Here is a 25,851-nt window from a genome sequence, read left to right on the forward strand (position 1 = left end):
TCTGCCCCTCACGCGGCCGCCGATTCCGGCCCTTTTCTGCCCCTCACGCGGCTGCCGATTCCCGCCCTTTTCTGCCCCTCACGCGGCCGCCGATTCCGGCCCTTTTCTGCCCCTCACGCAGCTGCCGATTCCGGCCCTTTTCTGCCCCTCACGCAGCCGCCGATTCCGGCCCTTTTCTGCCCCTCACGTGGCTGCCAATTCCCGCCCTTTTCTGCCCCTCATGTTGCTGCCGATTCCGGCCCTTTTCTGCCCCTCACGTGGCTGCCGATTCCGGCCCTTTTCTGCCCCTCACGTTCATGCCAATTTCAGCCCTTCGGTCGCTCCCACCCCACATTCAGCCCAGAAATCTCTGCTGGCACAGCCTCCCCGCCACCGCTTTGGCCACAACGCTGGAGGCGGTGTTGGGGGCAGAGGGGTGGTGTGAAGCCATGTGAGGGCTGTAGCAGGTCTCTGAGGGGAAGTGGGAAGCGCCAGGGGTCTGTGGGGGAAGGAGAGGGGTGTGCATTGGGCGGCGGTATGGTGGAAACCACCAGGGATGGTGGTAACTCTGCGGCAGTGTTGGGGCACGGGCAGCAGAGGTTGTGTGGGTTGGTGGGAGGTCAGTGACCAGTGACCAGTGGGTTTGGGCATGGTAGGAGTAGGGTCTCTGAGGGTAAACTGGTCCTGGGAGAGGGATGTGGGGGTCTGGGAGGGATGTGGCTGCAGCAGGTGTGAAAGGCGCTGAGGCAGCCAGCCACAACCCTCCGCGGGCAAGAGCTGAGAGGAACAAGAGGGGTTGGCATGAGGAGGGGGAAAAGGGGAGCACAAGTTGTTGTGGGTGCCTTTCTCTGGGAAGAGCCAGGTTCCCAGCTGTCCCATGGGGCTGCTGGAAACGTGCTCGGTATTAAAGCAGCATTCAGGTGCAGCAGTGTTTGTGACCTGGAGAAAACACCCCAATCACTCTAGCAAACCCAGAGCGGAAGGTTGTTCACCCTCCAGAGGGTTTGCCTCACCTTGTACCCCCTTACCCCTTGCGTTACCTGGTCCACCACGGAGAGATCCCCTGGACCCCATACCCGTGCATGGAGAAGTCCAGCAGCCTCTCTCCGAGACAGCTCCTACTTGAGCTGAAATCCCTTCAGAGTTGCAATTTCAGGGCTCTGAGAGTCTCCTGTGTTTTTCCCCAAGTTTTTTTTGGTTGCTTTGGTTTTTGGTTGGGTGTGTTGTGTTTTGTTTTGGTTTTTTTTTTACATGGCTTTTCTTTTTAGTTTGCAAGACTTCTGTTAGGAGCTGTTGTGAAGCATTTCTGTGGCCCGGATGTTCTGCAGCCCCTTCTGGACCGAGCAGCCCATTTGCAGGTGCATTTACTAACGGTGGATTTATGTGCGTGTGTGTGTATTCCCCACTTTCTCCCCAGTATGGGAACTCAACTCTGTACAGAGGAATTTTGGGCTGGATTAAATCATGTAGGTAAGCTAGGGGAAAGTGAGAGAAAGGAAACAAACAAACAAACAAACAAAGAAATAACAAACCCCCAAAAAGCAGCAAAATTATAGATGATATATTACAATACAACTTTAGAAATTACTTACAAAACATTATACAGGCTGCCGGCTCAGCACCAGGGGGCACACCTCTGCTTTTTAAGAAAACTAAAAAGCAAAGACTGGTGCCCCTTTAAATTTCTTTTTATCAGACAGCACCATGAAAATAGCTTTTTACTGTTGTGGGTTTGTTTTTTTTTTTAATTTATTTTTTCCTCCCCCAAGCACTGAGCTGGGTTCATCTCCATGCAGAAATTCACTTCTTGTTTTTATTTTTGTTTTGGTTTTTTTTTGGGGGGGGTGGGGCAGGGAATCCAAAATTACACTGCAAGGACCAGTATTGATGGTTGTATCCACTCCTTTAAATAATATAATTAATTTAAAAAATAAAAAACACAGCATAAACACAACGTCCTTCTTCCTCGCTTCCTTCCATGGGTTAGGGACAGGCTTTGTTGGAAGCTTTTTAAATACACCCATTTTAAGAGGGGTGATTTGCAATGACGCGGTGGGACTGAGGACAGGGACTGGAACCCCTTTGCCCTAACAGGTGCGGCAGGGAGGAGAAGGAGCACCCGGACAGGACAGGGAAGCTTTTTTCAAATTAATTAGCCTTGATGAGCAAAGCAGCGAAGTCAAGCGGCCGCTCCACCTCTACGAGTCAGGCTGGACCAGACTACAGAGCCCAGGTGGGTCAGTGCGTTGTCGGAGGCAGACAGCGACCGTTGCTGTGGGGTTGCGCACAAAGGAGGTAACGCTCCCCAGGGGACAGATGTGTCCATGGGTCCGTTCCCTCCCGACCCCGAGAGACCAGCTTTGAAGCACGAGGGTTGCCGTGGTGTGAATCCACGTAGGGAGAGAGGTACGAGAGCTCTCCTGCTGCTGATCCCAAACACATGCTAGCGGTGCTTGACACCAGCGTTGTCCCGGGCTTGCTCGCCGCGTTGGGCTTTGAAACCCTTTGGCTCTCCAGGCAGAGAGCAAACCCGAGTACCGCTCCTTCTGCTTGGTGGATGCACTCCTCGAGGGGCTCCCCCCTGGGGTGGTGGGGCCAGGGAGGGGGCACATGGAAAATAAGCCCTGGGAATGCTGGGAAAGAGCACTGTGATTCGGAGGGAGATCTGGGAGGAAGGGAGCACTGCTGGGCGCCAAGGGAGGTAGCCAGTGGATCCGTTAAAAATTTTCCTCTCTGTCTCTCTACATATTAAAATATAGATTTATTCTAAGCATTAAAGTCTCTTTGGCATCTCTCCAGACCCTGGCCCCCGTGGGGACGGCAGCGGCGGCACGGCGGTCTCGGTGCGCGTGAGCAGGGCTGGCACCTCGGCTCCTTGCAGCAGCGGGTGGGTGATGTGGTGCAAGGGGGAGGCGGGTCCTGCTGCTTCACCGCTGGAAGGCGGTGGGGGGACGGGAGGAGGCAAGGTTTGCCCCACTGGAGGCCAGGGTGTGGCAGGGAGGGTGACGGTTTGGTCCTAGCCGAGGAAACAGACTGGGCCCACCTCGAACCCGAACCTCTGGCCGGGCTCGCCAAAGTCCATGACGCGCATGTCCAGCAGCGGGAGCTGCTCCAGGCGGGGCGTGCTCACCTCTAGCACTGTCCGGCTGGAGCCCTGTCGTGTCTGCAGAGGAGGGAGCACCCCTACTTACACTCGTGGCACCCCCAAATGAGAGATCCTGCCTTCTCTCCGTTCTTCCATCCCTCCATCTTGGTGCCTCCTCTCCCCTCATTACCCATTTGTGCCTCCACCCATCCCTTTGTCTTCAGCTTCCTCTCCCTGTGACTCCTTCAGCCCCATGTATCTTGCTTCCACTCACATCCCTCTCCCCACTGCCCGCCCGTGCCTGCTCCCCTGCCGTGCTCACCGCGCAGCCGTCCATCACAGCCTTGATGTAGGGGCTCGTGTCGTAGCTGAGCTCCTCCTCGTTGGCAGCCAGGAAGCGGAGGGCACGCTGGTAGTCCCCAGAGGCGGCGCTGTGCCAGGCCACCGAGCGGTGGCAGTGGTAGGTGAAGTTTTGGCGGGCAGAGACGCTGAGGAGCCGTAGGAAGGTCAGCTGCACCACGCCGAGGGGCTGGCTTTCCGAGTCCGTGTAGGAGAACTGCGGGAGCAGGAGAGGACTTAATGAGGGCCGACAGCAAGAGGCGTGCGAGCAGCGGGGCTGGAGGGGTTCTGCTGGGATCTAGACCCCTCCGGAGGAGGCGGCTGGGGAAGGGGAGATGGTCGGAAGGGCTGACAGGTTCAAGGGCAGGTGGGGGACGTTTCTTTTTCTCCTTAGAGGAGGAGATGCATCCAGCTGGTGCCGAGACAGCACCAAGGCTGGGGACACACTGAGGGCGTTATAGCAGTGGCCAACAGGGGTGTAAGTCAGAGAGCAGGCAGGGGGGCGCGCCAGGGGCTCATGTGGGCTGGCGCGTGGTAGCGACACGCAGGAAGGTTGTTTTCTCCTTCCTGGAAGAGGAGGAAGACCACCTGCAGGGAACGCGTCCCCAGGGCCTCGCCCGTCAGCGCCACAGGGGGCTCAGCCCAACCCCGTGAGCCGGCAGCATCCTTACCCTGCTGCCCTCCTGGAACTGGCTGAACCACCGCTGGGGCGCCTCCTTCTCCCACGCTGACGTCTTCACCTGGAAGAGGAGAGGCAGCCATGAGCGAGGCGGGGAGCGCCCCACACTGCCCTCTTCTCGTGGCTGATCCCCACCACCCTGCCTCCTGCGGCTGCGCTGGGACCCCGCACACCGAGCTGCCCCCACGCTTCGCTCACCCGCTGGACGTCCTTGCTGGGAAAGACGCAGGTCTCCCCGCCTGCCGTGAAGTTGCAGTAAACCTTGAAAGAGTCTCGAGCGCAGCCCTGGTTGGGGTCAATCCAGTACTCGCCTGCACAGGGAGCAGAGGGGTCAGCACACGGGGTGGGGCTGCTGTGCCAACCGCCATCTCTTCCCCACCCGGCGCTCGTGCGGCTCACCGTCAGGCAGGCCCGGGTGGCTGAGCTGCAGGTCCTGGCAGGTGCGGGCAGGGTTGTCCCGGGTGCCCATCGGGCGCCGCAGCCCCTCAATCTCCTGCTTGAGGGAGTTGAGGGAGCCGAAGATCTCCTCCATGCCGTCGGCGTAGTCACGAGGCGCCTGGTCAGCGGCCGCTCTCTCTCCATCCTCACCCTCCTCTTCATCCACCAGCTTGCTGGCGTCAATAGAGCGCTTGCTCTTCTTGGGCAGCTGGATTGGCAGGGGCTGGATCACCTCCCCGGGGGGACCCTGTGGCAGGCACAGCACTGTCAGCACCAGAGCACAGGGGGGCTGCAAAGCCCCCGCTCCCCAGGGCCCCAAACCACCCCATGCTCAGTCCTTGAGATAGGCGACATCCCTCCGCACCCATTCCTGGGTGTCATTTTTACCTCCTGAGGAGCTATTCCTTCATCCCTCCCCGGGCGCCAACGCTTGAGCCACTCACCGGGTGTCCAGGGGGTCCCGGGGGTCCACGTTCACCTTTGGGTCCTGCTTGGCCCTAGAGGAAAGAGACACAGGAGTCAGCCTTGGGCAGGAATGAAGGTGGGGGCAGGGTGGGGGCGCTGGCTTGGCACTTACCATGGCTCCCTTGGCACCTTTGGGACCAGCTGGGCCCTGCAAAGCAAGACCAAGTCTATCAGCGGCCGGGGTTGGCGTGGTGGGGTGGGGGGAATAGCAGCCCCCCCACCCCCGGCAAACACAGGGAGGGAAACTGCGAGCCCGGGGCGCAAGGATGAGAGAGGGGGAGTGAGAAGCGGGGCTTGGAGAGGGAGGGGTGTGGGACTGGCAGCACGTGGGGGGCACTCACGGGAAGTCCGGGGGGTCCGGCAGGGCCGATGGGTCCAGCAGCACCAGGGATCCCCTACATGATGGGAGAGCGGAAACCGGTGTGAGGAAACCAGGACAGCCCCATTACCACCTCCCCCAGCACCCTGCAGGGCTCCCCACTCCCCGAGCCCCCCAAGTCATTCCCTGCACCCCACTTTTATGGTCCCCACCTGCATGGGTCTCCCCCCACAACCCCATCATCACACCCCCCCTCCCCCCAAGGCTCCCCAGTTCCCCAGGCCCCACACTCACAGTTTCTCCTTTCTGCCCCGTAGATCCCTGGGGGCCGGGGAGACCTCGGTCTCCCTTCTCCCCCTGCTCCCCTGGGGGTCCGATCAGGCCGATGAGACCAGGGTGACCCTGGGGAGACACCAGTAGAGATCAGCGCGGGGCCGCGAAGCGGGACGTGGTGGGTGCCCGGCGGGGGACAGCACTCGGGGCACCCATAGGAACCAGACCACCCAGTGCCGGCTGCCCAGCGGGGTTGAAGGTCTTGGCTCCCCAGTGTGGGGCATGCCCCACGCCGGGGGTGCCGTGGTCCCCAACTTGTGTTGGGTGCAGCGGTGACCCAGAGCACGGGTCTCTCGCTGCACCCTCGCTCACCTTCTCTCCTTTGGCACCGGTGTCACCTTTAAGGCCGGGGAGACCTGGGGGTCCCTGTAGATGTACATAGGTGGGCACATGAGATGTGGGGAGCATAAAGTGGGGGGGGACCCCCCCTCTCGGGGAGCTGTGGCGGGGAGAGGGAGGGGGGCCGCGCTCACCACTGGTCCTGGTGGCCCAGCCTGGCCTGTGGTGCCTGGTTTGCCTTGTTCTCCCTGTGTGGGTGAGAGGACAAGGTGAGCCCCGCTGGTCCGGAGTCGGTGCCACCGGTGACAACGCAAACTCCGGGCAGCCCCCCACGAAGCGTGGGCACGGTGACATGTCCCAGTCTCCTCCCAGGGTGAGGGTCAGACCCTCACCCCTCCTCTGCCCTGTGCCAGCAGATCCTGCTGCGCTTTCACCCCGGGCACGGGACACCGGTGCCCTGCCACCGGGAGACGTTGCCACGTACCACCGAGCCAGGTAGACCTCTGAGACCGTCGGGGCCCTGCTTCCCAGCAAGGCCCTGGGGACCCACAGGACCCGTCTTGCCAGGAGCACCCACTGCGCCCGGTTCTCCCTGGGGGGACAGAGTAACCGGGTGAGGCTGACCCCGTACGCGGGCGCACGGAGCTCAGCAGCGCCGCGGGGTGGGGGGTGTCTCCTCACGGGGACGGTCACCGAATCGCTCACCTTTGCGCCCTTCTCGCCCTGACGCCCCTCGGGGCCGGGGGAGCCGGCTGGGCCCTGCGGAGAGGAGAAGCAGGGTGGTGAGGGCCAGGGACATCCAGGTGGGTGGCACGGGATGTGCCACAGCCAGAGCCAGGCTCACCCAACGCTTACCCTCTTCCCCAGGGGACCAGGAGGACCATTCTCTCCTGTCGGACCCGGCGAGCCCTAAGGAAGGAGAAGAGAAAGGAGTCGAGCGAGCTGCCATTGTCCCAGAAACCAGACGGAGAAGGCGGCATGCAGGAGGATCCCCTGCCGCTTGAGGAGCACCCAGAGGGATGGGAGGGTCCCAGGACCACGGGGGACCTGATCCGATGGCCCCAGAAGGGAGGACAGGCTGGGCGCCCCGCTTCCCAAAGCGGTGGGGTCGATCCTGTCCTAAACCTCATGGGGGAATCTGGTCGAGGCATCCCTGCCCAGAGGGACGGTGAGGTGGGGGCCATGCTGGAACGGGGCACTCACCGGCTCCCCGGGCTCGCCATCCTCCCCACGCTCGCCCTTAGCACCATCCTGGCCCTGTCAGCAAGGGAAAACCTGGAGTCAGCACAAAGCCCCTCACCACCCCCCCAAATCCCAACCCCATTCCTGGGGAAGCCCCTTCCAGTGGTGGGAGAAGCCCGGTGGGGGCGGGATGCGACACTCACCCTGGGACCCATTTCACCTGGGGGTCCGGGATCACCTGGAAAGCCAACGGGACCCTGAAACGGAGAGAGCTGCTGGCCTGAGGGGACCCCCGGACCAAGGGGTCCCAACACCTTCCCGGAGCGAACCCACCCTGCTCCCTCCCCGTGTCCCCCACATCCTGGGGGGGGGGGGGGGGGCACGGCACTCACGGGGTTGCCCTTGGGCCCGTCATCTCCGGGGGGGCCCTTCCCTCCAGGTGGCCCGGCAGCACCGGCAGCTCCGGCTTCTCCCTTCTCCCCTCGCTCTCCTCGTGGGCCCTGAGGTGCAAGATGGGGTCAGCGGCTGGCGGGGGCAGCCGGGGGACGGGGACAGGGCGGGGGATGTCCCTGCTGCCACTCACCTTGACTCCTGGCTCCCCTTGGATTCCTGGGGCCCCTGATTCACCGGGGTCCCCCTGAAATAGGAAGAGAGAGAAGTCAAACCCCCCCGCCCCGTGCCACCCCATCCCCCCTTTGTCCCCTTCTTGTCCCATAGACCCACTGCGGCCCCACGGCCTCGCCCCCCCCCCCCGCCCCCGCACCCACTTGGCACAGCTCCCATCCCCCCCCCCGCCGGGGACCGAGCCCCGATGTCCGGGGACTTACCTTCTCACCAGGAGGTCCCAGGTTCCCAACGCCTCCGGGGGGTCCCTGGGGTCCCTGTGGGGGGGTAGAGGGAGAGCAGAGCCGGTCACCCCAGCACCCCACACGTGGAAGGACAGTGGGGCGCTGGGGGGGGGAAAGCGGGGTCACTTACATCAGCTCCAGAGGGTCCAGCTGGGCCACGGGGACCTGGGGGGCCAGGTGGGCCCTGGGGGTGGGGGAGAAAGCACAGGGTGAGGATGCTGCTGGGGTACCCCCACCCAGAGCGACACGGGGCCGGGAGGGGCCGAGGTCACTTACCATGGGGCCCACGTCACCCGTTTCACCCTTCTCACCGGCTGGACCCGGCAAACCCTGGGGTGAGCGAGAGCGTTAACGGGGTGGGGGGCACAACAGGCGTTGGGGGGACACAAACAGCGATGAATATGTAAATGGAGGGGGGGTGGGCACATCTGGATGCAACAGGCAGGGGATGCAGACAGCCGGGGCACAGCTGGATGGGGGGGTGGGCGGGGGGGCACAGTGGGATGGAGGCAGCAGGGGATGGGCCCCAGCTGGGCACCCACACCCCCAGCCCCTCCTGGGCATCCGTCCCCCACCTATTTTGGGGGCGGGCAGGATGGGGGCGGTAGCACCGTCCCGGGGGTGAGGGCGTGGCCATGGGGTGCTGCGGTGGGGGGCACCTGCTCACCTGGAGCCCAATGGGGCCGGGGGGGCCATTGAAGCCCCGCGTCCCCTCGTCGCCTTTGGCCCCGAAATGTCCCTGGGGACCTCTGGCACCCGGTTCCCCGTCGGCGCCCTGTAAGGCGGGAAGGGGGGTTGGCCACCGCTCGCCCCCGGGGACAGACCGGAGGACAGGGACGTCCTCCGTGTGGCCCCAGGGGTGGCGCAGGACACCCCCCCCTCCCCACCGCGTCATGCCCCCCCAACCACGGCGTTGCCCTGCCTCCAGGATACTCACGGCGGCTCCGGGCTGCCCGACTGACCCGATGGGCCCGGGGGGACCAGGAGGACCCTGCAAGGGAGGGAGGGGGTCGGTGAGGCTGGGGCAGACCCCGGGGACAGCAGGGACAAGGTCTGAGGTAGGGCAGGGGGGGGGACACCGGTCACACTCACGTGCTCGCCCTTGTTGCCTTTGGTGCCTTTCTGTCCCGGCTCGCCCACCTCGCCCTGCGGGGAGAAGGGGGGTGCTCAGCCCCGGCGCATCGGGGCGCACGGGGACACCGGGGCAGGGTGGGACCTCACCTTGTCACCGTCCTCCCCAGGGCCACCGGGGGGGCCGGCTGGGCCAGGCAAACCCACAGGACCCTGAACGCCATCCCGGCCAGCAGGACCCATGGGGCCCTTCTCACCCTAGAGGAATGGGAAAATTGGGGGGTGGGGGTGTGAGGGGTGCAGGTACCCACCCCCTTGCACCCCTCCCAAACCCGCCGCTCCCTGCAGGATGCGGGCGGGATGTCCCTAAGCACTCACGGGAACGCCTTTCTCTCCGGCAGGGCCCGGTGGTCCCTGTGGTCCGGGTCGTCCTGGGGGGCCAACGGGACCACCTTGCCCTGGGCCACCTCTCTCCCCAGGGGAGCCCTGGGGGAAAATGGGGGGGGGCGATGTCAGCCCGAGGGGAGCCGTGGGGCCGCACCGAACGAGGCACCAGGGCTCATGGTTGGGTGGGGGGGACACTCACTGCAGGTCCTGGGGGTCCCGCCGGTCCCTCATTGCCCTTCAGCCCTGGGCCGCCCTGCGAGATGAGGGGGGGTCAGTGCGATGCTGCCGGTGAGATGGGGGGGGGCTGGGGGGAGGGGGGTTGTCCCGGCTGAGCTGAGGAAGGGATTTACTCACCGGGGTCCCGGGCAGACCCCGCTCACCGGGGAAACCCCGCAATCCGGCAGGACCGTCCTTCCCAGGGGAGCCGGTGGGGCCGGGGTCTCCCTAGGGTGAGAGGGGGTGAGATGGGGGGGGGGGGCTCCACACCCCGGTACCCCATCCCATTCCCTGGAGACCACTGCCATGCCCACAGCACCTTCCCGCCCCGCCCCACCTCCCTCCCGCTGCCTCACCTTGGTGCCCTCCTTGCCGGATGGTCCTGGTAGCCCTTGTTCTCCCGGGGGGCCGGGGGGGCCGGGGTGGCCCCTCTCCCCCATGGGGCCGGACTCGCCAGCGGCTCCCTGGCACACGGCGGGGAGCAAGAGTCAGTGCAGCCCCGCGGGAATTGGGGACAGCCCCCACCCACCCACCCACTCACGCGAGGCCGAGCTCACCTGAGGTCCCACCACCCCGGGGGGGCCGGGGGGGCCGGTCTTGCCTTGGAAGCCCTGGAGGAGAGAGGAGAAGTTGGGGGGCGGGGGGTCAGCACCAGGGGCAAGCCAAGGGTAGCCTGGGAGTAGCAGCATGTCCCTGAGGAGGGGACTGGGGGGGCGAGGAGGGGGCTGGGGGGGGGCGGGTTGGGACACGCGGCGGGGACAGGAGAGCGGCTCGAGGGGCAGCACGGGTGTCAGCGCGGTGGGGGGTGGGTGGGGGGCGGTGGGGGGGGACACGGGCACACTTACGACTTCTCCTCGCTGCCCCGGGTGCCCGGGGAGCCCGTCCTTGCCGGGGGGGCCCTGCGGGGAGAAGAGCAGGGGGGTGAGCAGCGCCGGGGGCACCTCACCTGCAGGGTGGAGGGTGGGGGGTGGGGGACACACCCCACTACTTACAGGGGGTCCTTTGGGTCCCGGGAAGCCGTTGGGTCCCTGGGGTCCTGGCAGGCCCTAGAGGGGAGAAGAGCAGGGTGGTTACGGCACGCTGGAGACGGTGTTAATGAACGCAGAGCTCGTTAGCAGGGCATCACCAGCCCCCCCCACCCCCCCCACCCCCCAAATCCAGGCTGGGACACCCACTTACCCGCTCACCCGGGGGGCCGTGGGGGCCGTCGCTGCCAGACGTGCCCTGTGGGGCGAGAGGAAGGTTTAGGGTGCCCAGTGGGTGCCCAGCTCCGGCGCACGGCGGTGCTGGAGCTGGCACACGCGCGTGTGCAATCACACATGTGCAGGAGTCGGGGTGACACACACACACAACCCCCCCCCCCCGCATCCATCTCCCCCCCCCCAAAAACTGACCTTCGCCCCTGACTTTCCGGTGGCTCCTCGTGGTCCCCGCTGGCCCCTGGGACCCTGCGGGAGGAGGCGGAGGGGGGTGATGGATGGGCCATCAGCCCCTCCTCAACCCGGCGAGCCCCCACCCCACAGGTTACGGGGAGCAGGGCCCCCCCCAATCCAATCCCCACCCGGCTGGGTGCAAGGCACCCCAGGAGAGAGGTGTGGGGAGACCACGGCCCCCCCCCCCCCCAATTAACCCTGCCCCATACTCACCGTGGGGCCACGCTCACCCCTGGGCCCCGATTTGCCGGACAGACCCTGTAAGAGAGTGTTTCAGAGACACATGGGGGGCAACAGGGTGGGGGACCCCCCACCCCTCGGTGCTTGTGTCCCCCCTCTGGTTCGCGGCTGGTCCCTGGGGGGGGGGGACGTCACTCACCCGCGCGCCCTTCTCGCCGTTGCTGCCGGGGAATCCGGGGAAACCCTGCGATCCCTGGGGATGGAGAGGAGGTGGGGTGAGCAGTGCTGGGGGCGGGGGGGGGGTGGGAAGTGTGGGGCAGCCCCACGGCCGCCACACTCACCTTGGGACCCTGACGTCCTGGGTAGCCGGGCAGGCCTGGCACTCCCAGCTTCCCCTGTGGGAGGCGAGACGTGATGGGGGGGGGGGGGGCGTCACGGGGTGCCGATGGGGGTCTTCGCTAGCCCCCCCTGCAGCGGCACGCCCCGCCCCCTCTCCGCATCCCCTCACCTTCTCTCCGACCACCCCGATGGGACCGGGGTCACCGGTGGGTCCTGTCCGTCCCTTGGGACCTTCGGGTCCGTCCTCGCCCCGGGAGCCCGGCGCGCCGACCTCGCCCTGCGGGAGATGCCGGGGGGGGGGTATCAGGGTGGTCCAGCCAGGGCAGCAGCCCCGGGGGGACACCAGGGACCCCCCCCCAATACCTACCCGGTCTCCTTTCACACCCATGTCCCCCTTGAAGCCGGGGAAGCCTTCCTCGCCCTGCGGGAGAGGATGAAGATGGCGATACAGGCGTCAATGGGCGGTGGACGGCGACGCAGCCCCGTTGCCGGCCGGGGACCACCGCACCGCCGGCGGGGTGGGGGGTACGGGGACAGACACCCACCTTCTCACCCTTGTGTCCTTTCAGCCCCCGGATGCCATCCACTCCCTAGGGAGAGAGGAGTGGGGTGACCCACGGCGCGAGAAGGCGTCACGGCTCCTGTTTCCTCCCATTTTTCCCCCCAAAAAAAGCGAAATCAGCCAATACCCGCTCCCCCCCCCCCCAAAAAAAATCAGGCACTGACCTTCACTCCGCGAGGGCCGGGGTAGCCGATGGGTCCCTGGGGGCCCGACGGGCCCTGCGGAAGGAGGGAGACGTTCGCACCACGTGCCAGGGGACGTTTTGGGGTGGGGGGCAGCCATGGGACACCCCCCCAGCAGACGGGGGGGGCCGGGGCTGCCCGTCGCCCCCCACCCCAAGGAGGGTAAAAGGGGGCAGAGCCATCCGGCCTCGTAGTGGCTTTACCTGGTTGCCCTTGGTGCCGGGGGGTCCCTCCTTCCCGGGGTGACCCTGGGGACACAACAGGGGACAACCGGCACCATGAGAGACCTGCAGACACGCGGCCCCCATCCGCCCTCCCCCCACCCCCAAGCCGATATTTCCCCACCCCAGACCCACAACCAGCCCCCCTCGGCGGCTCCGTGCCAGCCGGGGGGACACGGGGACGGCGGGGTCAGGGAGGGGCTGGCAGGTGGCCGGAGCATCCTTCGGATGCTGGATGCATCCCCGCCGCAGGGCAGGGGGAAGGGCGGGGAGGGGGGACACGGGGGGGGGGGTGTCACTGCCCGGGGGTGATGGGGGGTACTCACGGGGGGTCCGTCGGAGCCAGGCATGCCGGGCAAGCCGGGTTTCCCTTGGGGACCCTGCAGAGAGAGGAGTTGGGGTGAGCGCCGGCAGCGAGGGAGGGGAACATGTGTGTGCGTCCCCCCCCTCAATTCCCCATGCACCCCACCCCCAGATACAGGACCCGGCGCCCACCTTCTCTCCAGGAGGTCCCATGGCGCCTTGTGGTCCCGGGAGACCCTAAAACACAGAGATGGGGGGTGGGGGGTTACCTCCCTGTGCCCCCCACCCCGCTCTCGGTGGGGGGGAGGCCGGACGGGTCCAGCTCCCGGTCAAAATGGGGGTGCTCACCTGGGTTCCTGGGGTCCCCTGCTGCCCGGGGGGTCCTGGCTCCCCTTGTGGCCCCTGTGACGGTCAGACAGTGGGTCAGCGCTCGAGGCCCTCACTGGGGACACGCCGGTGTCGCCAGTGGGGCATCACGTGCCCCCAGTGCGGGGGGGGTGTCATGGCGGGGACGGTCGCCCCACGGACAGTGCTGGGGGACACTGCTGCGGGGAAGCTCGCAGCACCCAGGTGGGTGCCCCCCCCGCCCCCCAACGCCACTCACCAGGTTCCCCTTGGGACCCACGGGACCGTCCATGCCACGCACGCCCTGCGGAGGGAGATGGGTGCTGAGCGGGGTCGGGGGGGGCGCAGCGGGTTCGGGAGGGGACGGGGATGGGGGTCTTACACTTACCGGGGGGCCAGGGATTCCGGGGGGCCCTTTGGGGCCGAGCAAACCTCTGGGTCCCTGCGAGGGCAGACGGGGCGTTAAGGGGGCACCTGGGGTGGGGGGGTCTTTGCTCCCAAAGGTGGTGGGAGTGTGATGTATGTCACGTGTTGTGTCCCCCCCCCCAAGATGACGGTGCCATCATCAGCGGGGCCGTAGCACCGCTCCATTCCCCCCCCTCAACCTGTGCAAGACCCCCGTGGGTGCAAGAACCCCCATGGCTGCAAGGACCCCCATGGCTGCAAGGACCCCCATGGGTGCCAGACCCCCCCCATGGGTGCCAGACCCCCGTACCGCTTCTCCGGGGAGTCCTCGGGGTCCCACCTCTCCATCGTCACCCTGCGGAGGGACAAAGGGGGGGGATAATGAGCAGGGTTTGGGGTTGGGGGGTGTGGGGTGTCCCACCCCGGTGTCCCCCGTGCCCGGCTCACCCGGAGCCACTCACCCTCTCGCCATCCTCACCGGGGGGTCCCGGCATCCCCTGCGAGCCGGTTTCACCCTACGGGGCCAAAACACCCCCCGGGTCAGCCGGCGGGTACGGCGGGGGGAGGGGGCGGGGGTGTGGGGGGGGTGGGCAGCAGGTAAAGAGGGCGTTGAGCGACGTGAATGCGCCCAGTGTGCGCGGGCGGCTGGCCCTGAATGGGGGCTCTGTGCCGGCCGGAGGGGCGGCGGCGGTGGGCGCCCGTGTTTGCTCAGCCCGCGGTTTACGGGTGCAGCCGGTGGTGGGGTCCCGGGGAAGAAGGAGGAGGGGGGGGGCGGGGAGGGATGTGGGAACCCCCCCAAGCCAGGGACACCCAGGGGTGAAGGCAGCGGGTGGGCGGGAGGTGTGTAGGTGGGAGCAGGGGGGGGTCTGCGGGGGTACCGCCCCCCAACCGCGGCGACTCACCCGGTGGCCTTTGTCACCCGGCAGCCCCGGCAGCCCGTCGAAGCCACGGTCACCCTGGGGGGGGGGACACACACGACACAGATGTCACCCAGGTGCCACCGAGGACAGCCCCCCCCACCAGAGGACCTCCGGGATGCTCCCCGGGATCAGCCGGGATCTGGGGTGAGCCCCGCCGAGGGACCCCCGGAGGCGGGTGCTGCCCCCCCACCCCGTGTTCCCCCCGCCCCGGGGGGACCCACGCTCCGATCCCGGCTCCGACCCCGCAGGATTCCCGCGTCCCAGCCCGCCGGCTGTCGGCCCAGGGCGGGGGGTCCCCAGCAGAGCTCTCCCGGGACACGGGTGGGCACCCACGAGGGGGTGGGTGGGGGGTGGGTGGGATCCGAGGGGACCCCGATGCTGGCTTCGAGCATCCCAGCCGTTACCTTAACGCCGGGATCACCGGGCATCCCCCGCGCGCCGTCAGCCCCCGGTCGGCCCTGCCGGGACACAGAGGGGGTGAGGGGGGGGTTGCAGACCCCGCCACCCCCACCCCATCCCCTCCCAGTGCCCCCAACTCACCCTCCGGCCAGGCTTTCCCGGGGGTCCGGTCAGGCCCTGAGGACCTCGGGGACCCTGCAGAGGGGGAGGGGAGAGTGTTAATGAGGTCCCAGATAATGAGGTGAATGAGGAGGCCTGGGGGGGGGTCATGGGGGGGGCTGATCGCCCCCCCCAGCCTCATCCTTGGGGCTCACCTGGGGGCCGAAGTCTCCAGACTCCCCCTTCATGCCGGTGCTGCCAGGCTGCCCCTGTGGGGAAGGGGGGGGGACACAATCATGGGGGGTTCCCACCCACAGACACCCACAGACACCCCCAAATCCGCCCCCCCCCAATCCCACAGCCCTTACCCCTCCCCAGTCCCACACCATGGGGCGGGGGAGGCACCAGCCCCCACCCCCTCCAAACCCCACCGAGGTGCTGATACCCACCATGGGTCCGGGGCGGCCGGTGTACCCCATGGGTCCGGGGGGGCCCCGCAGGGCCAGCTGGGCGGGGGGGGGAAGCAAAGAGGGGGGGGGGTTATTCCTCACCGGTGGGGGGCTACAGGGGCAAAACCGGGGGGGCACCGGCTGCAGGATGCAACCCCTGCCCCCCGGCACCCCTGGGTCCAGCGCCGGTGGGGCGCGAGCGGCTTTGGGGACTCTTTTGGAGGGTCCTGGGGGGGGGGGGAGTGGAGTTGGGGGGGGTTGTCCTTCATGAGACACCCCCCAAAATGCTCACACACGACTCACCCGGGCTTGCTGCAGGATGGCCTGAGCCTGCAACTCCTGCGCCGCTACCACCGGCCCCTTGTCACCGCCGCTGCTCCCGAAGCGGAACTGGGACGGGCAGAGGGTGGGGATGGGCGCCCCCTCCCCAAAAACTGGGGGGGGTGGGGGGGGGGGCACCCCATCACCCCTCACCCAGCTCCTCCGCCCCACTCACCGGCAGCATCATGGAGGTGCCGGGGGGTCCGGGGGTCCCGTCGGAGCCGGGGAGACCAGCACGGCCGGGGGGGCCCTGTTGGGGACAGGCGGGGGGGAGGGGAGGGTTAGTGGCACAAAGTGGGGGGTCAATGGGACAAATGGGGGGGGGTCAATGCCGTGATGGAGGTTTTTGGAGGGGCCCCGCCGAGCCCGTACTCACCCTCTCGCCGGGCTCTCCCGGGGCTCCTGGGGGTCCCTGCGTCCCCGGTGGTCCCGACATGCCCTGGAGGGGGGAGCAGAGACATGGGGTGATGGTGGCACCGTGGGGGGGGGGGGGGGTGACAACGGGGTGCTACCCCCCACTCCCCCATACCATCACCCAAGGGGGGGGGGTCTTACCGCAGGTCCCTCGGGACCGGGGGGACCCTCCACCAACATGCCCTGTGGGAAGAGAGGGGGGGGCATTGGGGGGGGGGCAGCGTCCAGCCCCGGGGTGCCACCGGGGGGGGGGACACACACACACAACACACCGGTGGACCCACAAATTTTTGGGGTGGGGGGGGATGGTGTGTGTGGGACGGACGGACACACAGACAGACAGACGTACCGGTTCGAGGACAGCGGGCTCGCCCTTCTCGCCCTTGTAGCCCCTGACGCCGCGCACAGCCTGGGGGTGGCAGACATGTAACCCCCCCCCAAGAGGGACCCGTCAGCGCAGGGCACCCCAGGGACCCCCCCCCCATCCCACAGCCAACCCCGCCATGGTGGGGGGGGGTCTCTGCCCCCCCCCCCCAAACCCCGACATCCCTGTTAACCCAGCCTGAATCAGGGCTGAGCTTAAGGGATGGGGTTAAACCCCCTCCCTCAAATACACCCCCCCAAAGAGAGGGTCAGGAAGGGGGAGGGGGGATTTAGGAACTGGGGGGGGGGGGATGGACCCCCAGTTCAAATCCCAGACACCCCCCCCCCCAAGAAGACGGCGTTGGGGGGGTGGGAATTACCTCGTCCCGCAGCGGTAATTAACGCCGGCGCCGCCATTAATTAGGGGGAGCAAATTGGGGCGGGGGGGGGGGGGGAAGCACAATGGGGCGGGGAAGGGTGGGGGGGGGGCGTGTGATGATGTCACGCGCGGCCCAAGTGACATCACACCCACGGGTGAGGACACACACGCGCGCACACACACACACAGGGCCGCGCAGAGCCAACGCCGCGGACGGGACGGACGGACGGACGTGGAGACGGGACGGACGGACGGACGTGGAGACGAGCCGGGACGGACACTGAGACATCCCCAAACCCCCACCCCCCACCCCCCCGCCCCCCCAACTTACACCCAGCTCCTCGGGGTGGTCCGTATAGACGTACTCATACGCCCGGCCGGGACCCCCATCCTCCTCCTCATCCTCCTCCTGCCGCCCCGACGGCGGGGTGGGGGCACCCCGAGGAGAGACGGCGTTAACAGGCGCACGACAGGACTGGGGGGGGGGTGGGTAACCCCCCCCCCATCTCCCCCACCCGCTCCCACCCCGTCCCACGGCGGGGAGGGGTCCCCGGGGTGGGTGTCCCCCCCCCTCGGGTGTTACCTGCGCCGGCCCCGTCTCCTCCCAGGAGGCACCGTCGGGGTCCCGGGGGGGTCCCGGGGTGTAATCGGGGTACGCGGTGGCCCCCCAGGGGTCCTCCGTGGGGGGCAGCCCCCCATCCTGGGTGGGGTGGGGAAGGGAGGGGGAGAGGTCACGGGAGAGCGGGTGAGACGGACGGACAGACGGACAAGCGAAGCGATGGGTGACGGAGACACGCAGCCAGGGGCGGGGGGAGGTTAGCGGGTGGCTCCCCCCAAAAATGCACCCGGATCGTTTTGGGGGACAAAGCGATCGCGGGGTGGGGGGGGGGGGGGAGGGAGGGGACACACGGACACGGGGGAGGTGTGAAATTTGGGGGGGGGGAGGGGAGGGATTTGTGAGAGAAATAAAGGTGGGAAGTGACTCGCTGGAAAGGGCCCCCCCCCCACTTTCCAGCGCTCCCCCCCGCTTTATTTGCAACGCCGGGATGTCGCCGAACGGCCTCGCGGTGGGACGGACGGACGGACGGACGGACGGACTCAGGGTCGAGCTCTACCTGCTGGTAGCTGTTGCCTTGGCTCCTGGCCCCGTTGCGGGGGGGGGGGCTCAGCCCCATCTCGCTGTTTGCGGGGGGACCCCCGTTCCCGGGATGCTTCCCGGGGGGTTTCCCGTAGGCGGGTGCCGTGTTCATCGTCCGCTGTTTTTTCGGGGTGCCGACCTTGGGGGGGCCCTTGGGGCTGGGGCCGGGGGGGCTCTAACTCCCAGCGCGGCGAGGAAGAGGACGGCGGCGGCGATGAAGAGGCGGCAGCAGCGACACACGCACACACACAAACCAACCCGGGCGGGGGGGCGGGGGAGGGAATTTGGGGGGGGGGGGTGGGGGGGGAGGGGGAGGGAATTTGGGGGAGGGGAGACAAAACACAAAGCACCCAGCGTCAGGTCCCCGGGGACAGCACAAACATTGGGGGGGGGGGCGGACCCCAGGTCCCCCCCTGGGCGCAGCATCCTCATCCACACACCACCCCCCCCCTTTGCCTTCCATGCTCCTGCTTGGGGCGGGGCGGGGGGGGGCTGTGACACATCCGGGACGGACAGACAGGCGGACAGACAGACGGACGGACGGACAGACGGGACCCTGCCCGCCGTTACCTTTTCGGGGACCCCCCCCGGGGGGGGCCCGTCCTCGCTATTAGTGTAGTAGTAGGGGTACTCGTAGTACTCCACAGCCTCCTCGGAGTACTTGGGGGGGGGGGGGAGATGATGATGATGATGATGGGGGGCGGGGGGGGGGGGTGAGAAGAAGTAAACATCACCAAAACGCAGCCGTTACTGTGGGGGGGGGGACACACCGGGGACGCGCATGTGTCGTCCCCCCCCCCTCCCCTTTGCGGGGGGGTAAACCCACCCTGGAGCAAAAACCACCACCCCACCCCGGGGAGGAGGGGCTCCGGCACCCCCCCATCGCGCCCCCCCCCACCTGCTGCCGCTGCCGGGGGGGTTCCTGGGCCTGGGGGCCGCCGGCCGCCGCGGCGGCGCAGCCGGGGCCGTAGTGCTCGCAGTAGTCGAACGCCGCTTGTGGGTCAGCGGCGATGAGCAGCTGTTGGATGTCACCCTGCGGGGACACATGGGGGGGTGGGGGGGGGGTGTGAGGTGGGCTGACACCCCCCCCACCTAAAACCCCCCCAACAACCCCTCCAAAAACCCCACCGCACCTGGAAAACCTCCTCATCGAGGATGCGGGTGCCGAAGACGGTGATGCCGCGGGTGTCGAGGAGGGGCCGGGCGCTGCGGGGAAGGGGTCGCGTCTCCCGCCGCCCACAGTCCACCAGCAGCGTCACCGAGCGCCGGCTGACGCTCAGGGCCACCCGGTGCCACCTGCGGGGAGACGACGGGGTGGGCACGGGACCGGCGGCGGCGGCGGCGGCGGCGGCGGACGGGTGGCGGGTACCCACTTGCCGTCGGCCAGATCGACGCCCCGAAAAAGGGGGTAATCCTCGGGGGCCGGGCGGCCGTGTTGGTCCTCGTAGAGGAAGACGGGCGAGCGGCCGAGCTCCACGCCCAGCTGCTGGACGCCGTCCTGGTTGTAGATGGAGAGGAGGAACGCCTGGATGCCGGGTTTGGCTTTCACCAAGGCCATGATGGAGAAATCCTCCGGGAATTTACCTGCGGGGGTGGGTGAGAGGTGGTTGAACACGGCGGTGGGGGGGGGGTGGGGCGGGTCCTGGGGTCGCCCCCCCACCCCCCACCCCCCCATCATCACCGGTTTCCCCCGCTTACCGGCGAAGAGCTGCCGGGTGGGCGCGCTGAGCTGCGCCTGCCGCGTTATCCGGTAGGCGACGTCGGAGCCGGCGCCGCGTTGGGAGCAGAAACCCGGCACTTTCTTGACGCCTTCGGGCAGGGAATGGAGCTGGAGGATCTTCAGCACGTCCACGGGATCTCCTGGGGGCGCGGGAGGGGATGCCTTAGGGTGGGGGGGGGGCCCCTTGGCGGAGCCGCCACGCTCCCGGCACCACCGCCGGCACCGGGAGCGGTGCTGCGGGTGCTGTTAGGTGCCGCGGGGCACTGCAAGGTGCCGTAGGGTGCCACGGGATGCCGTGGGGTGCCCCAGGGTGCTGTGGGGCACCTTTGGGCCGCCCCAGATACTGCAGGGTGCCATAGGCTACCGTGAGGTGCCATGGGGTGCCGTGGGCTGCCCCAACCATTGCTGGGTGCCACAGGGTGCTGCGGAGTGCCACAGGGTGCCCCAGGCACTGCAGGGTGCCGTGGGGTGCCCTGAACACTGCCAGGTGCCGTGGGGTGCTGTGGGGTGCCATGGGGCATGATGGGGTGCCATGGGCACTGCCAGGTGCCATGGGGTGCTGTGGGGTGTCATGGGCTGCCCCAGGCACTGCTAGGTGCCATGGGGTGCCATGGGTGCCATGGGCTGCCCTGGACACTGCCAAGTGCCATGGGGTGCCATGGGGTGCCATGGGGTATGATGGGCTGCCCCAGGCACTGCCAGGTGCCATGGGGTGCCATGGGGTGCCATGGGATGCCATGAGCTGCCTCAGGCACTGCCAAGTGCCATGGGGTGCCGTAGGCTGCCCTGGGCGCTGCCGGGTGCCGTGGGGTGCCGTGGGGTACGACGGGCTGCCCTGGGCACTGCCAGGTGCCGTGGGGTGCCACGGGATGCCGTGGGGTGCCCCAGGGTGCTGTGGGGCACCTTTGGACCGCCCCAGGTACTGCAAGGTGCCATAGGCTACCGTGAGGTGCCATGGGGTGCCATGGGGTGCCGTGGGGTGCGACGGGCTGCCCTGGGCACTGCCAGGTGCCGTGGGGCGCCGTGGGGCACCGCAGCCGTGCCCGTCCCGCCCTGTCCCGCCACTATCCGAATTCCGATCTCCCTCCCGGGACGCCCATGAAGGGCGGCTTTGTTCGGCCGCCAGCGGCACCGGGATGGCAGCCGGGCGGGGGGGGGGGGCGCGGCTCTCACCCCCACCAGCGTCCCCCGCCACCGCCACCGCCGGACCCCCAAACCGTCCCCCCTCCATCCCCCCCATCCCCACCCTGGCCCGGCCGGCCCAGTTTCCCCATCGCAGCCCCAGCATCTGCAGAACCCATCATGGGCGGCAGCCAAGCACCGGGGCCGGGAGGGGGAGGACGGACGGACGGACGGACGCGGTGCTGCCACGCCGGTGCAGCCTGGTGAAGCCGGCCAGAGCGACCCCGGTGAGCCGCGGCGCTTCCCCCCCCCACCCCCCACCCCCCACCCCAAACCCCTCATCCCCGACGGGGCGCGTGGCGATGGCGACCACGCCACGTGCGTCTGTCCGTCCGTCCGTCTGCCTCCCATCCCCCTCCGCCCCCCCCCCGCCCCCAACCAGCCCCGGCCTGCGTTTCTCATCAACCCCATCACCGTGGCACGGGGCTCGTGTCCCCCCCCCCGGCGCCTGGCCGGGATGGTGGGGCCATACTGGGGCGCTGCGGTGGGGAAGCTCGCAGCACCACATTACACACAACCCCCCCCCCCCCCAAAAAAAAAACACCAAAAACAACCCCAAAAATACAACAAAACCCACCCCTCCCCGTTCTCCGGCCTCGCTTCGAGCGACGCTGAAGGGGGAGTCCCCTCCTCTTCCTCGCCGCCCGCAGCGCTGGCCCCCTCCCAGCCCCGCCGGCACAGAGGCACCTTTCTTCTGCCGGTGACGCCTTCTTCTGCCGGTGACGCCGGGCGAGAGGAAAAGCCATTACGGGCGCATAGCTCAACTCCCGGGGGGCCGGGGGGCAGAGCGGGGCCCCCCTTCTCCCGTCCCGCGTCCCCCCGCATGGCGGCATCGAGGCCGTCGTCCCCGGCTACCGGCGGCGGATCCCCCCCACCCCGCACGCACACACCGGCGAGGGGAGGCAGGTTGGGGGGCTGCCCGTTCTCCCCGAGGATGGGGTCCCGGCACGCCGGGGTTGGGTGCTGCTGCCTCCTCCGGGGGGGGTGTCTCAGACTCCTGGGTCCTCCCTGGACACCTGGGTCCTCTCCTGAGACACCCACCCCCCCCCATGTCTTCCCCAAATTTTGGGGTTCTCTCCTGAGACCCCTGAGTGCTCCCCAAATTCCTGGGTTCTCCTCAGAGACCCCCCCAGCTCATCCCTGGTCACCCGGGTCCTCTCCGGACTCCTGGGTCCTCCCTGGAGACCCCTGGGTGCTCCCCGACTCCTGGTGCTCCCCTGAGATCCCCGGGGTGCTCCCCAGCCCCTCGGGTGCTCCCCAAATTTCTGGGTCCTCCTTCGACCCTTGGATTCTCCCCACGGACCCCCATTCCCTCCCCAAGGTCCTGGGTCCTCCCTGGAGACCCCCTGGACACCCAGATCCATCCTGGAGACCCTTGGGTGCTCCTCGGAGACCCCTGGGTGCTCCTCAGAGACCCCCCCAGGTGCTCCCCAGACCCCCCAAGGTGCTCCCCCAAGACCGCCGGGTCCCCCCCAGACCCCCAGGTGTTGGGGGGCAGGTGGTGTTATGAGGCTTGGCTGTGGGGGTGCCGGGGGCCAAGGGGGTGCTGGGGGGGGGGGAAGTGGGGGGCAGGGGTAGGTGTTGGAGGGGGGAAGCCGGCAGCCACCTCCGACTGATCCCGGCCCAAGGAATTTCCAGCAGTTGCTGCCAGGCCGGGAGCGAGTGGAAAAAGAGCCGGAGTCTGGCCGGGAGCGCGGCACCGGCTGGCAAAGCCATCGGCCGGGGGGGGGACACAAGGGGGGGGACACGGGGGTCCCTGGGGGGGGACACACATTGGGGTCCCCCCGCTGTGGCATGGCCAAGGAGGGCAGAGGGGGTGGAGGGGCTCCCTGTCACCCCCGGGGGGGTGGGGGGGGTGTTCTGGGTGGGGGGAGGAAGGGGGCACCCCCCCCACCCCAGGACCCCGCGGCCCCTCGGGGACGGGTGGCACCGCTGGCATCGTCGTGGTGTGTCCCCCCCCGCCCCCCCCCCCCCCCACCCCGTGGCTATAAATAGCCCCGGAGCCGCCCGCGGTGGCCACGGGGCTAAAAATAGCCCGGGTGGGACCGTGGCGGCTGGGGTGTGCCGGGGCCATCCCAGTATGGCCCAGTACACCCACTTACACCCAGTCGCGGTGGCCCAGCAGCTCCCGGCGCTGCATCCCCCCAGTCCTGTCAGACCTACCAGTCACAACCCCCAGTAGCCCCCCGTTACAGTCCCACAGCATCTCCCAGTTCCAGCCCTATGGTATCTCCCAGTACCTCCCAGTTCCAGCCTCCACACAGGTCCCAGTTCCAGCATCCCCACTGCTCCCAGTCACCAATTCCCAGGAAATCCCAGTTACAGCATCCACGCAGTTTCTGTCTCCCAGTTGCCCCAGTTACCACTTCCCTGTATCTCCCAGTTACAGTCCTGCAGTACCTCCCAGTATCTCCCAGCATCTCCCACTTAAAACCTCCACACTGTTTCCAGTTCCCGTCTCCCAGGACCTTCCAGTTCTCCCAGTTACAGCTCCCAGGTATCATCCCCTCTGTGCCTCCCAGTTACTACCACTGGGATCCCCCAGTGCTCCCAGTAACAGCTCTGTGGTGCCTCCCAGTCAGAGCCCAGCAGCATCCCCTGGTGCTCCCGTGCTGCATCTCCCCAGTCCACCCAGTGCTCCCAGTATCAGCTTCCAGCAGCATCCCCAAGTGCTCTGAGCCATATCTCCCAATACCCCCAGTTCTCCCAGTACCCCCAGTTCTCCCAGTAGTATCCCCCAGCACTCCGAGCTGCACCTTTCCAGTCCCCCCAGTGCTCCCAGAGCCAGCTCCCAGTCAGCTCCCAGCAGCATCCCCGGGGCACTCCAAACCACTCCTTCCCAGTCCCCCCAGTTCTGCCAGTCCTCCCAGTACCAGCTCCCACTTAGCACCCGGCAGCATCCCCAGGTGCTCCGAGCCGCTCCCCGCTGGTCCCCCCAGCGCTCCCAGTCCCAGCTCCCAGCAGCGTCCCGGGCGCTCCGAGTCTCATCCCCCAAGTGCTCCCAGTGCTCCCAGTACCGGTTCCCAGCAACATCCCGGGCGCCCCGAGCCGTTCCCCCCCCCAGTCCCCCAGTGCTCCCAGTACCAGCTCCCAGCAGCGTCCCGGGCGCTCCGAGTCTCATCCCCCAAGTGCTCCCAGTGCTCCCAGTGCTCCCAGTACCGGTTCCCAGCAACATCCCGGGCGCCCTGAGCCGCCCCCCCCACCCAGTCCCCCAGTGCTCCCAGTACCAGCTCCCAGTACCGTCCCAGGCGCTCTGAGCCTCGTTCCCCCAGTGCTCCCAGTCCCGGCTCCCAGCAGCGTCCCGGGCGCTCTGAGCCTCATCGCTCCAGTCCCCCCAGCGCTCCCAGTACCGCTCCCCCCCGGTCCCCCAGCGCTCCCAGTCCCAGCTCCCAGCAGCGTCCCGGGCGCTCCGAGCCGCCCCCCCCATCGCCCCAGCGCTCCCAGCACCGCTCCCCCCCGTCCCCCCAGTGCTCCCAGTCCCGGCTCCCAGCAGCGTCCCGGGCGCCCTGAGCCTCATCGCTCCAGTCCCCCCAGTGCTCCCACTACCGCTCCCCCCCGTCCCCCCAGCGCTCCCAGTCCCGGCTCCCAGCAGCGTCCCGGGCGCTCCGAGCCTCGACCCCCCGTCCCCCCAGTGCTCCCAGTCCTGGCTCCCAGCAGCGTCCCAGGCGCTCTGAGCCTCATCGCTCCAGTCCCCCCAGTGCTCCCAGTACCGCTCCCCCCCGGTCCCCCAGCGCTCCCAGTCCCGGCTCCCAGCAGCGTCCCGGGCGCTCCGAGCCTCGTCCCCCGCCTCCCCCCAGCACTCCCAGTACCGGCTCCCAGTCCCGGCTCCCAGCAGCGTCCCGGGCGCTCTGAGCCTCATCGCTCCAGTCCCCCCAGTGCTCCCAGTCCCGCTCCCCCCCGGTCCCCCAGCGCTCCCAGTCCCGGGCGCTCCGAGCCTCGTCCCTCGCCTCCCCCCAGCGCTCCCAGTCCCGGCTCCCAGCAGCGTCCCGGGCGCTCCGAGCCGCCCCCCCGTCCCCCCAGCGCTCCCAGTCCCGGTCCCGGTCCCACCTGGGGCCGCCGCCGCGGGCCGGGCCAGGGCGATGCCGAGCCCGAGGAGGGCGAGGGGCAGCACCGGGCAGCGCCGCGCCATGGCGGGGCCGGGGTCGGGGCCGGGGTCGGCGGCTCCGGCTGCTCCCGGGCACGGTCGGGCCCTGAGTGCGGCCGGTGCCGCCGCTCGCCCGGCCCCAGCCCCGCCGCCGCCCCCCCCCCACCCCGGCCCGCCCCGGCCCGGCCCCCGGGGCTGCCCCGGTCCGCCCCCGGCCCCCCCGGCCGCCCCCTCGGGCCCCCCCGGGCCCCCCCTCCCGCCCCCCCCACCCCATCTCCGTCAGCAGCCGCCGCCACCCCCGGCGTGTCCCCGTCCCGTGTCCCCATCCCCATTCCCAGTCCCCGTCCCGTGTCCCCATCCCCGTTCCCTGTTCCCATCCCCGTTCCCTGTTCCCATCCCCATTCCCTGTCCCAATCCCAAGTCCCCATCCCCATTCCCTGTCCCCATCCCACATCCCAGTCCCCATCCCGTGTCCCCATCCCACATCCCAGTCCCCATCCCACATCCCAGTCCCCATTCCCTGCCCCATCCCACATCCCAGTCCCCGTCCCCATTCCCTGCCCCATCCCACATCCCAGTCCCCGTCCCCGTTCCCTGTCCCCATCCCACATCCCAGTCCCCGTCCCGTGTCCCCATCCCAAGTCCCCGTCCCCATTCCCTGCCCCATCCCACATCCCAGTCCCCATCCCACATCCCAGTCCCCGTCCCCATTCCCTGCCCCATGCCACATCCCAGTCCCCGTCCCCATTCCCTGTCCCAATCCCACATCCCTGTCCCCATCCCGTGTCCCCAT

The 25,851-nt window shown here is 68.2% G+C and overlaps 1 protein-coding gene across 5 annotated transcripts; it reads right to left on the reverse strand.

The window, feature by feature from the left end:
• Positions 1-1,503: 1,503 nt before the first annotated feature.
• Positions 1,504-25,187, reverse strand: COL11A2 (collagen type XI alpha 2 chain). Of its 5 annotated transcripts, none has more exons than XM_064473852.1 (67): positions 25,022-25,187; positions 19,771-19,932; positions 19,446-19,656; positions 19,206-19,368; positions 18,971-19,105; positions 18,050-18,247; positions 17,518-17,634; positions 17,266-17,340; positions 16,542-16,601; positions 16,334-16,375; positions 16,155-16,217; positions 15,954-16,028; positions 15,761-15,847; positions 15,458-15,514; positions 15,224-15,277; positions 15,051-15,104; positions 14,915-14,968; positions 14,493-14,546; positions 14,052-14,105; positions 13,901-13,945; positions 13,574-13,627; positions 13,445-13,489; positions 13,189-13,242; positions 13,033-13,077; positions 12,864-12,917; positions 12,520-12,564; positions 12,299-12,352; positions 12,118-12,162; positions 11,940-11,993; positions 11,742-11,849; positions 11,575-11,628; positions 11,433-11,486; positions 11,267-11,311; positions 11,015-11,068; positions 10,800-10,844; positions 10,613-10,666; positions 10,466-10,519; positions 10,178-10,231; positions 9,977-10,084; positions 9,759-9,848; positions 9,604-9,657; positions 9,396-9,503; positions 9,168-9,275; positions 9,039-9,092; positions 8,884-8,937; positions 8,614-8,721; positions 8,223-8,276; positions 8,077-8,130; positions 7,926-7,979; positions 7,682-7,735; positions 7,491-7,598; positions 7,302-7,355; positions 7,120-7,173; positions 6,772-6,825; positions 6,622-6,675; positions 6,401-6,508; positions 6,111-6,164; positions 5,950-6,003; positions 5,599-5,706; positions 5,327-5,380; positions 5,098-5,133; positions 4,964-5,017; positions 4,482-4,767; positions 4,281-4,393; positions 4,075-4,143; positions 3,387-3,620; positions 1,504-3,142 (listed from the first exon to the last, which is right to left on the reverse strand). In XM_064473852.1, the coding sequence occupies exons 1-67, from the start codon at positions 25,101-25,103 to the stop codon at positions 2,996-2,998; spliced, it is 5,355 nt and encodes a 1,784-aa protein (XP_064329922.1). In that variant the 5' UTR covers positions 25,104-25,187; the 3' UTR covers positions 1,504-2,995. The 5 variants fall into 5 exon arrangements, with proteins under 5 accessions (XP_064329922.1, XP_064329923.1, XP_064329924.1 ...); XM_064473853.1 differs by lacking the exon at positions 18,050-18,247 and adding an exon at positions 18,643-18,732; XM_064473854.1 differs by lacking the exons at positions 17,266-17,340; positions 17,518-17,634.
• Between the last annotated feature and the right edge of the window lie 664 nt (positions 25,188-25,851).

The sequence above is a fragment of the Phalacrocorax carbo genome, chromosome 26, assembly GCF_963921805.1.
Source record: "Phalacrocorax carbo chromosome 26, bPhaCar2.1, whole genome shotgun sequence".
NCBI lineage: Eukaryota > Metazoa > Chordata > Aves > Suliformes > Phalacrocoracidae > Phalacrocorax > Phalacrocorax carbo.

Bases quoted from the DNA above. Each gene is read 5' to 3' on its own strand.
- COL11A2 (XM_064473852.1), bottom strand. From the start codon at position 25,103: ATGGCGCGGCGCTGCCCGGTGCTGCCCCTCGCCCTCCTCGGGCTCGGC. The intron at 16,029-16,154 runs GTGAGTACGGGC...TGTCCCCAACAG, and splicing joins CGGGAGAGCCCGGCGAGAGG to GGCCCCCCCGGCCGTGCTGG. The intron at 14,547-14,914 runs GTAACGGCTGGG...CCCCCCCCCCAG, and splicing joins CCGGTGATCCCGGCGTTAAG to GGTGACCGTGGCTTCGACGG.